General features: G+C 40.6%; 1 protein-coding gene and 2 long non-coding RNA genes across 12 annotated transcripts; 1 reads left to right on the forward strand and 2 right to left on the reverse strand.

Moving 5' to 3' along the window:
- Positions 1 to 34: 34 nt before the first annotated feature.
- Positions 35 to 2703, reverse strand: LOC111926999 (uncharacterized). The gene is made up of 3 exons (XR_002863325.2): positions 2409 to 2703; positions 2009 to 2240; positions 35 to 1795 (listed from the first exon to the last, which is right to left on the reverse strand). It is a non-coding gene; the product is annotated as an uncharacterized LOC111926999 (long non-coding RNA).
- Positions 2703 to 10201, forward strand: DPY30 (dpy-30 histone methyltransferase complex regulatory subunit). Of its 10 annotated transcripts, none has more exons than XM_086878151.1 (7): positions 2712 to 2858; positions 3122 to 3226; positions 3331 to 3404; positions 3489 to 3536; positions 4730 to 4872; positions 7146 to 7259; positions 7771 to 7858. In XM_086878151.1, exons 3-6 carry the CDS (start codon positions 3369 to 3371, stop codon positions 7240 to 7242), a joined length of 324 nt encoding a protein of 107 aa, XP_086734277.1. In that variant the 5' UTR covers positions 2712 to 2858; positions 3122 to 3226; positions 3331 to 3368; the 3' UTR covers positions 7243 to 7259; positions 7771 to 7858. The 10 variants fall into 10 exon arrangements, with proteins under 10 accessions (XP_086734270.1, XP_086734277.1, XP_086734269.1 ...); XM_086878142.1 differs by having other exon boundaries at positions 2736 to 2858; positions 3122 to 3240; XM_086878144.1 differs by lacking the exon at positions 7146 to 7259 and having other exon boundaries at positions 2703 to 2858; positions 3122 to 3240; positions 7771 to 7999.
- LOC111926998 (uncharacterized) lies at positions 6842 to 14162 on the reverse strand. The gene is made up of 5 exons (XR_015283544.1): positions 14098 to 14162; positions 12259 to 12367; positions 9434 to 9559; positions 9106 to 9299; positions 6842 to 8436 (listed from the first exon to the last, which is right to left on the reverse strand). It is a non-coding gene; the product is annotated as an uncharacterized LOC111926998 (long non-coding RNA).
- Positions 14163 to 14179: the final 17 nt, after the last annotated feature.

Below are 14179 nucleotides of genomic sequence, written 5' to 3' on the forward strand. Positions count from 1 at the left end.
TTGTAATGCGTATTAATTTTCTTAAACGACAGAGTGGAGTGGTTTTCTTTTAATGACAGAACAGTACACATTATACACTTTGCTTACTCTATCAAATACAGAATTTTAAATAATAATTTTTAAGTAACATACAGACATGTAACAACCATTCATGACCTAGAGTATTATTACACAAACAGTGCATCTATCAGTGCTGAAAAAAATGCAGTAATGTACATCAACTATTTTTCTTCTGTGTTTTGCAAGTAGGATTGTATACTTCTGTTATGAAAATATTATCAAGCATGTTCCACCCCCCTCATGAGTGGAGAAATTTGGGGTTTTTTTAGTATACATACCTGTCCTTTAAAAAAATCTCGTTTACTGATGTAAAGGTTTAACAGATTTTGTAATACCAAAGAAACTCCAGAAGCTTCAAGCAGTGTTAACACTAAGTAGTATTCAAAAATGTGAAGTAAGGCCATAACAACAGATAATTGAGCTATTGTCTTTCTTATGCCACTACGATCTAAAGTATCATCCCATTCCTGAGCAAAATAGAAAAGCCAGCGAAGGAATACATTTATTAACAAGGACAGATTGAATGACAATAGAAGACAACATATCTCAATCAATCCTGAGTAACTGGTTTACTATGTTACTTTTACTTTTTAAAAAATTTTAAAAATTAAAAATTGACACCTTTGTGAATCATATGACTGTATCATGACAAAAGAAGAGTGCACTTTCTAGGGGCGTAACAACATGTTAAGCCAAAAGCAGAAATCAGTGAGAAATTGTGAGAAAGTCTTAATATTTTTAGTGAAAACCTATAGAACCAGCTCCCTATTGTGGCTATTAAATATTTTAGTGCTCTGCAAGTTGAATTTCCCTACCCTCCTGTATTAAGATCGCGCTAGCAGTCACTGGACTTGTCAGTGAACCATTCTAATTAATAATCTGGTGAAGATTAATGCTAGTTTGAAAAAAAAAAAAAAATAAATCACAAACACACCACATCAGAGCAGTGGCTGGCTTTCTGCTGGTTAGTGAGGTATCCTGGCTTAGCAAAGGTTCTGATGAGCATCAGCAAGGGGTGGAAGAAGTGACACCTCCTTCTCTGGAATGGACAGCTGTTGACTCTACTCTGAAGATGAAGGACTTGGAAATACAAGAGATACAATCTCCTGTGTCTCAGCAAGACTCGGTAATCTGAGTGGACCAGCACTACAGTCATAGGAATTAGAAAGTTGCAACTACCCTGACACCACGATTTACCATTGCACAAAAAGTAAGTTGGAAAACTGTTTTTCTTTCCCAACAGGACCTCTAAATGCAATTCTCTAAAATGTCATTGCTAGAACACGATGAAAAATTCAGAGAGGTTCAAAACTGACTGAAAAGCTTATACCTCTTCACATTAAGAATTTCTGTATTCCTGCTGTAAGTTTTAGTAAATAAATCTGTTTTCAGCTTACCTCTTTATCACCACGTAAGTTTGCCAGCACTAGGTACTAAAATAGTCTTAAAGACAGGACACAGTTCTGGTCTAAGTCCAAGTTCTTCAGCTGAATGAGTATCAAATCTGTGACTGGTTTTTGAGTAGTAGTTTTTGAGTCTGCTTATTACACTGGTAACCTTGTCAGGTCTGCAAACATTATTTCAAATTCATTTATGTACATAGACACTTCATTATTATCACTACTAGATGATTACAGAAGAGCAGAATCTGTTGAAAACATGCCATTTCTGTTATTTCTCCAATTCACTAATCTTTTAGGAGCATGAACTAGATCATTCATATGCATCATCAACACTGCAGCAAGAAGACAAAAAAAGCAGAGACTTATTTTTGCAAAACAAAAAAAAAGTTTATTTTCTAAGAAAAACCCAAACAAAAAAACACCCAATCAAACCAAACCCCCCCCCCCGCCCAAAACCCCAAACCTACAGAAATAAAACTACTTTGTCAATTTGAACGCAAAAATATTATTAAGGCATTTTAATTCACTAGCACAAACCACATTACCAGACAAAGAATGCAGACAATCGTTAGGGTTGGAAGGGACCTCGGGAGATCATTTAGTCCAGCCCCCTAGCCAAGGCAGGGTTATCAAACGCGAATGACCCAGGAGAGCATCCAGCCAGGTTTTGAATCAGCTAGTCTCCTCTGGAGAAGGAGACTTCATGACCTCCATGAGCCTATGCTCCAAGTGCTCTGCCACCTTCAGTGTCAAGAAACTCTTCCTCAAATTCAATTCCTAGCGAAAAGAGAACACATCAATAGGGCACAGAGGTACACTGGTACAGTTTGCAGCAGCACAACAGCTACAGAAGCAGCAAACTCTGCCACTTCCTGACAGCTTCAAGTCAGCATGCCCGAAGCTGCGATTTTGTTCGCAGAGAGAAAATTAGCGGCAAGCACTCACCTTTGTGCAAACCACGCTCTACGCAGTTCTGGAAAATTATTTCACTAACAAAACTTCACTTTCACACCCAAAATAACTTCAGCAATGTTATTCTTCATGAACACCACAGGGACCTCCTCAGACAGCAAGCCGCATTGATCCCGAGCACGTTTCCGTACCCCAAAACCCCGGGTTGACTTGGAAGCGAGCACATCCCGCAGTTTTTATTCCCGACAGGCCTGCTGGGCCCGAAACCCGCCCCGCGCTCCGCTCCGCCCTCCCCGCCGCCGGGCCGGGGCTGGGTGGGGCCCGCGCAGGCGCAGTGCGCCGGGGGCCGGCCGCGCGACCGCTTCGCTGACGTCAAAACAATTCGCGACAGCGGCCGCGGTTGCTGCGGAGCGGCTGCCGGTGTCCCGGCCATCCCGGTGTCCCGCCCATCCCGGTGTCCCGCCCATCCCGGACCGACCGGCGGTGAGAGCCCTGCGGCGGGGCCGCCTCTCCCCCGCCGGGCGCCTGGGGCACGGCCGGGGGCGGCGCCCGCACGTGGCCCGCGGTTGCGGCGCGGCCCCAGCCCGGCCCTGCCCGAGGGGGCTCTCGGGGCGCTGTGGCGGGCGGTGAGGTGGCGAGCATGGGAGGGACGGACGGAGGCAGGGAAGGAAGGAGGGAAAGGGATGCTTCCGGCTTCTCGCGGGGATGAGTGCTGTATTTTCTAATCCCAGTACTGCTCTCTTCAGCGGACGTCACGCGAAACTTAAAGGCACTTCTCGGTTCTGCGTGCGGGAGAAACCAGTTCAAGTTTGGCGCGGGGGGGAGCACGGACCAACTCTCTCTGCGTTGTAGTAATTGTTCCTTGGTAACCATTAGTAACCAAGTGATGCAATATCACTTAACTCACATGGGCTTCATCTTAGCCTGCTGACCAGTTTTTTTATTGCTTTCCAAGATCTTCCTGTACGTCCATCAAATTTCACTTTTCGAACCATGGAGGGAGAACAGATAATGGAGGGACAGCCACAGGTATTACAAGAAATGTTTTATGTGTGTTATGTTATATGCATAAAAGGAGCATTTTAGCTTTGCTAACTGTGTGTTATTTTACAGGTTCCAGAAAATCCTCATTCCGAATACGGTCTCACTGAAAATGTGGAGGTAACTAAGATTTTGTTGCAGTGGAAGTCATATTTGTGATTAGGGGAAAAAAGTTGAATCCTGACTCAAACTTTAGAAAATGTACTATTCTACATGGAGCTAAGGAATACCTGTCCCTTGCGGAAACGGCTGTAAATATATTTTCTGTTGTGCTACTTCCATTGTACTAAATGGTACTGAAGTAAATAATGAGCCTTTTAATGAGTTGGGTTTTTTTTTTAAAGTATCTTACAATTATTATATGTTCTATTGCTGTTTGTGAGATATATATATTGTGGCACAAAAAAAGCCATCCACATTAGGCTCAACCTGTGCTGAGTAAACTGGGACAATCACTTCGTAACTCTGTGGCATTTATTTACTCCTCTTCTAAAGAAAAGCCTTCAGTCTCCCTTTATTATAAGTTCCTACTCTGTGCTTAGCTGTTGCAGCAAGTATTCTTAAACACCTTCTGAGATGCATCTCTTTGATACCTGCTTGTCTCTATGCCTCAGCTTCCATGGTTCCTACAGAACCATAACACACTGGTCCCTTGTCAGTAGATTCATGTACATTGCATTGAATGTGTTTGGTTTACTGGCAGTGGGAGGGTTTCACTTGTCAATTACAGTTAATGGTGTAAGATGATTCAGCACTTTTTGATCAAAAAGTACCTGGAAACATTTGGATATGTTTTCTTTAAAACCAGAGTAGAGCACAGTCACAAAGTACTTGACTTTAGCAGAGTCCCCTTTGTCAGGCTTCACCTGAATTCCCTGTGATTTTAGCATTTTGTGTTAGAAGCACATGTGTACAGGAACCATGTAACTGAGACTCTCATTAGTAGTCATTCCTGTCTTCCTGGTGTAGAGTTCAAATCAGTGAATGCAAAAGCAGAAATAAAAATTACTTGGATTGGATGTCTTCTCTTGTAGAAAATTTACAATTTCTAAACATCGTGTCCCGAAAACATAGGAATTTAACAGAAGGTTCCTCTGGATTAGTTTTTTGTGCAAGGAAAAATAGGCACTTAAATATTCTTAAAAGATAAAGAAAAAAAGATAAAATCTAAAGAAATTATTGCCATCCTATTGCAGAGATGGGTACTTTGCACACACATTTCAAGGTAGTTGTAGCTGCAATTACCAATGTTCACTCACTTTTTTTTTTTTTTTTTTTTTTTTTTTTTTTTTTTTTTTTTTTTTTTACTTCAGAGAATAGTAGAAAATGAGAAACTAAATGCCGAGAAAACATCAAAGCAGAAGGTGGATCTCCAGTCACTACCCACACGTGCCTACTTGGATCAGACAGTTGTACCTATCTTGCTACAGGGACTTGCTGTTCTTGCAAAAGAGAGGTAAGATGCTTCCGTGTTCTTCTATTCCTAGGAAAATGTAGGTCTCAAACTTGGGCAGTGCAGCACCTTTCAGGCCTCACACACCAAGTATGGTTTTGCTCTTTGTAAGATTGTCATTACAACAGGTTTATGAAGCTATGAATTACTGTGATTGATCCTGCACTATCAGCACAGTAAGAAGCAGACCGATGGTTTATCCTCTGAGTAAAGATTATGCTATTGAGGTGTACCAGCTCTCTTTACCAGTCAGTGTAGAAAGGTATCCTTCAGTGACAGCAGTTAACTAATTTCTAGCCTTATCCTCGCTAGTGGCAAATCGTCCTGCATGTAACCATCTCTCAAACTGAATACAATCAAAAGCTGGTATAGATGACCATAATCGCATCATGGCACCTACAGTCAGAAAAACCATCAACAGTGTATGAACTTTAAAAGGAGATGGGCATTTAAACTGCAGTGTACAGACAGCTAATTAAGCAAAATTAAAGACCTAGGAAGATCCACCCCATGTGCATGCCTGAGGGATGTGCAGATCTTCAGCTGACATCTGTGGGAGTTCTGCTGCAGACTCCATGTAAAACACAGCCCAGGGTTAATACCCCAGCCTTACACGCTGGATACTTGTGTGACAGGCAAGCTTTTCCCTTCCCCCTCCCTTTCTCATTCCCTTCTCTTCCCTTTCTCTTTCCTTTCCCCTTTCCTTGCCTTGCCTTCTTCCATCTTCTTTACCGGGGCACATCACAGGAGTGAAATTGGGTCATTGATAGGAGGGGTTGGGGAACAAAGAGGTAAAAATCTGCATAGTGTGAACTTGCCAGGTCAAACTGTTTGTTCAGGTGAGCATAATAAACCCTCAGGATTGAGAAAGCTGAACTGTCAGCTCTGCTGTATAATCTACTGCTTAAAATTGAACAGGAAAGTAGTGGATGCTAAGTTCTTTCTCAAAGGAATATAGACATGTTCAGGGAACAGCCCAGTACATCTGATGATCATGCCTGGAATTCAGTAGAAACTACCATCCAGGATAGTAAGCATATGGATAAATGACATATTTGGGAGGAAACCAACACAATTTTTGTCAGGTCTTTTAAGTATCTTGGAGTTTATTGAAGGAATCAGCAAGCATACATAAAGAGGAATGCAAATGATGCAGTCTGCGTGTTTAAATTTCCAAAAAGTTTTTCACATAGTTATTCACTGACATCTTTTAAAGGGATTTAGTTGCTATTGGGATTAAAGGAAATAGCTTTATATGGATGAGGAAGTGATGGGAAGATATGAGATAGAGGGTAGAAGTAAATGTTGAGTTTTCATGGTGAAACGAGCTCAACACTAGAATCATGGAAAAGATCCCTAAAGAATTTGAAGAAGTGGCTGACAGAAGTTGTTAATGAGACTGAGTTTTACAGAATAGATTGGGGAGTTTTGTGCTTCTTTTTTTTTGAAGTTGTTTTTAAGTAGATCAACTGTAAATAATTGCACAGGAACTTCATAAAAATGTGAAGACATGAAAAATTTAAACTGACAGAAAGTGACATTGAATCCAAATAAACATAAAATTGTGGACATCAGAGGGTAGTGGAAAGCACTACTGACAAAATGTTAGATTCTGAGCTGAAAATCACCCTTGTGGAAAAATGCTAAACTGTTACATGTGTATGTCAATGCACTGCTTTAATAAAAAATAAATCCTGAATGGCAGGACTTAGAAACTGAATGGGTAAAACCAACTTAAAGGGGTAAAAAACAAGCATAATGTCACTATTTAAATTTGTGATGTTCTTGTATTCTTAGTATTATGTGTAATGCCCCTGTATTCTGGTAGAATGTGAAAAAGTGAGAGTGACAAGGCAGTCAGAAGATGGAATGCCAGCTCTGTATGGAATGACTGAATAGATGATATCTAGAAAAGAGGTTTCTGTGGATGAACATATTAGGGGCCTGTTAAATCACAACAGCACAGAGATCATGGATTGGGTGGAGTGTTTATTATCTCTTCTGATACAGTAATCAAATTAAACAAAGCAGTTAGCAAATATATAACAAACAAAAGGGCTGATCCTTCACAGGTCACATAATTAAGCTATTTTTTTTGTTTTCAGTTGAGGCCATTTTTTTGTGCTCAAGAGGCAACTGGTCAAAGCTGTAGAGGAATCCACCCAGGACTATTAAGGGTGCTAGCTCAGAAATTGGTACATGCTTGGAAGCCAAAAGGATGGTCCCGAGAAGTATCTCTATATTTTTTTTTGTTGTTGTTTTTGTGCTCTTTATAGGCATATTTGCTCACTGCCATACCTTTGGTTTGACCTTCTGTGGACAGAATCCAGATTAGCAGGATTCACATGGTATAGCTGGAGGAGTTTTTTTTAAAAAAACTACAGACTAAGGCCAGTGATCAAAAATGTTTACTATTGACTACTTGCAAGCTACAGCACTTCTCAAACTTGAAAATTTGTTGTGTTAGTTTTACTTGCCAGAAACCATAAAAACAACTCTTAATACACTAAGATACACAATAACCACTTGAAAAAAAAATTAAGCAAAAAAGCTAAGATTCAGTTTAAATAGCATGAGTTAAAGAAATAGGCAAATGCATGTCATAGCCAATGATGTACATACAGTATTTATGCTTACAGGCTGTGGTTTTAGGCATGTAATTGTTCTAGCAATTTAGTAACATTGAACCAGCAGTAACTAAGACTCCTTTTTAAAAACGTTCTCATTAAACATAAAATGGAAATTTGCAGAGTCACTCTAGGTAGTTTGTCATCCCTAAATCAATGCTTAGAAGTGTTTGGGAGGAGTTATGTTCTTTTAAGGGAAGGTGGTTTGTCCTTCAGCCACCTAATTTCATATAATAAAAAATAACTGCTTTTGATTTACTTTTTTTCTTTGCAGACCGCCCAATCCCATTGAATTTCTAGCAGCATATCTTTTAAAAAACAAGTCACAATTTGAGGACCGAAATTAACTCCATAAAAATGAGGACAGTTTGGCTGCTAGACTGAAATGCTCATTTGCCGCAATTTGTTTTCTGCTGTAAAAATCCTTTGGCCACGTTGTTGTCTTAACTGCACAATTTGATTTATCTTTTGAGTTTATTTAATAAAGAATACTTTACATTTAATTGTTCTCTTGTTTTAAATTAGCTATTAAGAGACTTTCAAAATAAAGTACTGAAACTGCACTGCTGGATGAAAGTCTTAATAATCCCATGGGGCTACATCCTCTGAATGCATGACATAAAGGGGAACAATTTATTACAAGAATCACATGGCTGATTATTTATATAACTTCATTTGGTTTTATATAGCACCCTCCAGTGCAACATGCCTAAACAGAAAGCAAACAAATGTAGAACAATTATTTATTTATTAAGAAGAGAGGAGAGAACTTGCTTCAGAACACCAGGAAATGGGTTTAGTAAAACAAACAATGAGATCCAGCAGCTGAATGGATCACCTATAGACAGTATCCAGTGTCTCACATAGGTACATTAATGAGGTGTGCTGTTCAGCATTTGTCATTGCTCTCCTATGATTGGATTCAGTGTACTGGATTCAGCTGAAACACAAAATGAACTTGGAAGTGACGTGTAAGAGTTCTGTAATTCAGTCCTCCGTACTGCTACCCTTAGTTGAATTGTATAAAAACTTGGCAGGGACTGAGGTCTTGCTGTTAGTCTTAGCAGGAAGGTTCTCACTATTTTACATACATCTTAGTATCTTAGAACAGAAACACTGAATTCGTGCAGTGTAAGAGCAGGAAGAATGGGGAACAAAAATTGAAAGAAGCCTGGAAACCCCAAATAAAGGCTAAAAGCTGTCTTTTGGAAAATATACCAAAATTTGGAAGGAGATTACTAATTCTATTGCGTTGTGGCGAACACAGTCTCCATCAAACAGTGACACTAAAAAGATACTGAAAGAATTTTAACAACAGTGTTTTGACTTTCTGGAATGAGTAATAACATTTAAGTGAAGACAAGGAAACACCATAAGGACTTGGTACTGCTATTTTTATTGCTAAAACAGCATTCCAACGTTTCATAAGAAACAACTTTGCCAGACTGTAAGATGCAAAGGGAATCTTATGCTGCTTCCCAGCTTCTATGTTGAGAATTTGTGCAACACCAAACAAAAAGAAGCAGTTAGACTTTTAATTCTCCCCAGACAGAGCAATTTTTTTAGATTTTAGAATTACCTTAATTCGGAACACAATAAGATTTCTTACCTCATAGTAACACCTGTCAAGCAGCTGCACAAAACTTGAAACACTGGCTTTCTGCACACCTCTTCCATCAACTTGGAATCTCAAAGCATCAGTCCTAGTGCTAAGGGGAGCTGTCCCTGACAGCAGCATGCAATCTACTCAGCTGCTGGTGTCACTGGTATGTGGAGTCATCTGCTATTATTTTCCCATCTAGGCTAGAGATTTAATTCAAGGGAATGAAAAAGCCATGTTCACACAGTGATGATGTTAGAAGACTCACTACAACACCTTTTCTGGGCAGCCTCCTCTAAGAAATAAGTTGAAATGTGACTGGCAGCTGTGAACTCACCAGCTCTAAGAATTAAATCTTAGTGATTCCTCTGAAGGTATGCCAAGTCAACAAGACAAGCACAAGAGTCTTCCTTTACTTGTTGAATTAGCTTCACCAATTGAGATCTTCTGCATAGAAGATACTCTGTAACAGGAATAAGTAGCAAGTTAATACTATTATCTAGTTCTTAGTTACAAAAGTAATGATGAAGTGTAAATTATAAAAGCATTTACTTGTTTTAAACTCTTCACTACAAAACAATGAAAATTCTGTGAAGAGACTTGACAGATGCTTGCTATCCCAATTTAGTCTAGAAAGAAAGTGGTATTGTTTTTCCACAGGAAATAACAGTTCTGAAATCTTCAAAATAAATTGTATTTCATTTTGAAATACAAATACATTTAGAGTAAAGGCTTGAGGAAATACTTGAAAATGGCAACTTTAGATGTATGAGAGGACACTGCTAAGCAGCTGAAAGCCATTATCTTTTTTTTTTTAATTATTTTTTTAGTGTTCACCCAAATGGCAGTAAAACTGAATAGAAAATAAAATGGAATTCCTAGTGTACTTGACAACATGCCTTTCAAGATGAATATTTTATATCTCAAATATCCAGAAGTTACTATTCAGTAACTGTGAATGAATTATAATATATGAGTCATATGCAGTATTTGAATTGTGCCTTCTGAACTGCTTCCACTGAGAACATTGTCTTTTACCAGGAAGGGAACAATGACAGAAGAAAGGATTTCCCACTATAAGCAATTCTGATCAAAGGATTCTACATCCTTATATTCTGAAGCCTGTTACCACCTAAAATTACAGTTTGACTTGCCAAATCTTTTTTTTTTTTTTTCTCCTCTGATTTATCAAAGACTTTCTCCAAAATCAGTGTGTCTTTGAGCAATCCATTTTATTTTCTGAGGCGCTGTCACCATTGTAAAAACAGTCTGATCAAAAGAACTTTTCTCTGCCCATCAGACTTCCTAGAAATAAAAGACCTGCTTTCAAACAAATGAAAAATCTGAAAAATTCTGAAAGATATAAGCAATTGAAACCTGTAGGTTGGAAAGGAGACATGAGAAAAATTCCTATGCCCACCACGCTTCATAGAGTGGAGGTTTTGATATATTCTTATCATTGTACTTATTACATAACAAATTATTCTTAGCCAAGACTTAGCTTGTGTTCCCTATTCCATTTCATAGTTAGGATTCATTTTAAGGGTGACTACATAGCCTAGATCACAGAAATACAGAATGCCAGCTGTTACAGAAAGAGGTATTTTACCGTGATGAAAAGTCTATCAGCACCGTTTCTGCTAACGTTCCTATTCAAATACAGTTTTAAGGACTTCAAATGTAAATGTACCATGAATAATTATGGGGCAGTTTACATCAGTGCCAGTGCAACACTGACTAGGAATGTTCATATTCCTATTTCAAAAGTGCTTTTAGCTCTCTTCTTGAAGTTTGCTTTGCAATTGTATATAACAGACCCGTTTTCCAAAAGGAGCCTAAATTGCTAAAAGACTGCTGGGTGGTTGAGAAGTATTTACAAGATGGATAATTACCCACTGATATTATCTCAGATGCTCTTCTGTTACACAGGAAATGGAGATATTTCCCTCATAAGGACTGTGAAGCTGGGGGTGAGGTGGGGGTGTCTGCTTTTAACAGTAGAACGAAGGATTGGTAGGAACAGCAGGTTCCTCAGATGCAGAACAACGGTTTGTAAATAGAAAAACCTAAAGTAACAGTGAACAGCTTCCTGAGAAGGGAGGGGACAGGAAGCAGGCATTGTGATAAACACCACAGAAAATAACCACGTGCAAGAGGACTATGAGAGCAAAAACCAAGAAACCAAGCAACAGACTGAAAGCTGGGCCAGCTGAAAACGTCCCATCCCGGATGGTCACAGGGTGTTACTGAAGGAAAACCCTCCATGCTAAGGAGGCACTTTGCCAGTGCCTTCATGCTTTTCTTACAGGTAAGAAACAAACTGCCAACAGACACACACATGCAACAGAGGTCTGTGCTTTAAGGGTGTGCAAGCCTGGGGGATTGTCCATGCATTGTGTCAACTCTCTCCTGCGTATCAGAGAAAAAGGACTGGGATAACAGCACGGGACTGTTAAGTGCTCCTGTTACTGTTCCCCATCCCCAACAAACAGTGCTTGGAAGAATTGTACATGAAGCAGGAACATCTCCCAACCTAACCCATGCTTCATATCATTTCACTGAAAGCTCAGCCTAGTTTCTCGGTTTGTGGCTAGAACATTTCCATACTCCGTGTCCTGTGTACCAGGAAGCCCAGCACTGCCATCGGTGGGATCCCACCCTGTGGGAAAGGACCCACAAGGATCAAGTCCAACTCCTGGTGCTGCACAGGACACCCCAAGACTCACAGCATGTGCCTTAGAGCGTTTTCCAAACACTTGAAGAGCTGGCTGGTTTTCTGTTTCTGCCTCTACACGTGGTACTGAGGGAGCACATCACCAGCCCTTACACAAACAGTTCATGACTAGGAGAGGATAGTTACCAACAGGAACCCACTAGTCACTAAACACTGCTCAGTGGTATTATGACTACTTGTGATAGGGTACAAATTAATATCCAACTGTCACCCTTAGCAGTGGAAACGGAAGAAGTTAATTTTGTAGTGCTATGGCTAACAAGCTTTGTCAGGAGCAAGCAAAAACTGGAGGATGTTTTCCAGCTTCTATGGGCTCTGGATTGACAGCGCTAATTGATAACAGAACAGGGCAGAGATTCACCTGGTTGTCACAGTGTTGGTAGCACATACCACAATTTAAGGATTAGCAAAATGAAAGCTGTGCTAACCTGCCAACACTGAGCTGTATTGTTCCTCTGCATCTACATGGATGCCGTGTTCATGTTACACCCAGTAAAAACTTCATCCTCATCTGTGCCTAGTCTAGGAGAGATAAAACTACACACAAGGAAAGAAAGGTTAATGAGGAAAGCAAGGGAGAAGGAATCTTTAAAAAGCACAAGGAGAAAAGGAATCCAGCCTGTTAAATAGCTGGAAGAAATATATTTAAGGAATTTTAAAAGGCAAGCTGAAGAGGAAGAAACCACTACTAAAGGAAGGTAGTACACCCAGAAGAAAATACTTATAAAATGTTTTTATTAAACCATCTGGATTACTACTCAGAAATTCTTATATTTTTAATTGAAAGGGAAATGCTAGGAGAAAATGAAAGCTGTTCCTCTAAGTGATAGAAAATAATACCAGATAATTAAAAATTATGTTTTATAAAAAAATGTTCCTCGTAGCAGCCTCTTCTAACTGTTGGTGATGGACTGTGGGACAATGGTGTATCAATAACTTGAATATACCCTGCTGTGACCCATTTTTAAAGTTTATAATCACAAGTAGTTATTTTTCTCCATGCAGTAAAATATATCCTCTGCTGCATTTAGTTAAATGTATTGTAGGATTAGTTTATTGAAGGATCATTTCAAGAACTACTCTTACTAGTGAAGTTTATGTAAATAATTTGAGAGGTATAAATGGCTATCACAACTACCGATATAGTTTTATGTTAAAACAGTCAGGTAGGGTAGTTCTTCCAGTCTAGGCAGCATTTATAATCTGCATTAACCTTTTTGAAGACACTGTTTGTAAAGTAACAGTAGAATACTGTAAGGTTATGTAGAGCAGTGAAGGCTTCATAAAACATTAGACATTTGCTGGGATAATCAGGCCCCATTTCCTCATGGCTACCTATTAGAAATGATATTAACTGGAGACCCCGGTCCTTACTGCCCCTCAGCTGCACTGGCAAGGCAGTGTCATGGGTGCAGAGGAGGATCCTCACTAATAAAAAGGAGACAAGCCATGCCTGCAGCATGAGCTTTTTTGATCTCCAAGACATATTGCGAATAATGCCTTTGTCCCACCCGCTTCCTTTGTTTCACTGTAAAAAAATCAAAACCAGTGCAAAACCTCGCAAACAAAAACAAAACAACATCCCAAACCTCCGTATTTTGCACGCATTTATAACTGACTGGAGGACTTTTCGAAGAATTAGATGACAAAGGGGGAGGAGGAGAATGTGTTTCCTGACCACACGTGCTCCATCTCACAAAGCCCCAGTCTGCCTTGAAGGCCTTAATGGCTGCAGCCCCTCATCTCTCCCGTTGTGGTTTCCTCTCTGCTGGTTGCATCTCCCACGTCAGCGGCTGAAATTGCTTTTTCCCTTCCCCCTTTTGTACCGGCCATACTCCCCTTTTCAGTTCTGCCTCGTTAGCTATTTTGAGCCACGCTTGATGTCTCCATGGCAGCAGTTCATTCACCCAGATAATAATAATAAAAAAAAATAAATTCAAGGGGTGGGGAAGTATTAGGCTGAGAAGAACCGGAGACTTCCGCACAGCTGCACTCCCACGGCCCTCGCTCCGTGCCACGCTGCCGCGGGCCTCACGGCACGGGCAGGGAGGCGTAGGGGAAAGATCCTTGTTCGGAAACACGGAGCCCCAGCGCAGCAAAAATCCACGTTCCTAAAGACGCCTTTGGGTAGCGGTGCTCCGTCCCTCGAGCCCTCAGCATCCCAACTGCTCCCATCGGCCGTGCCGGGCGCGGGAGGCAGCGGAGAACGGGGTGCTCCCGCGGGTCACCCCGGGGGTCTCCCGACCCCCCCGCCCCGCTCCCCTCACCTGACCCGCGCCCGGAATCTGCCCCGCCACCACGGAGACACGGCCCGGCCAATCGGCGCGCACGGCACCCATCGCCACGGCA

Source organism: Cyanistes caeruleus, chromosome 2 (genome assembly GCF_971803275.1).
Source record: "Cyanistes caeruleus chromosome 2, bCyaCae1.hap1.1, whole genome shotgun sequence".
Taxonomy (NCBI): domain Eukaryota; kingdom Metazoa; phylum Chordata; class Aves; order Passeriformes; family Paridae; genus Cyanistes; species Cyanistes caeruleus.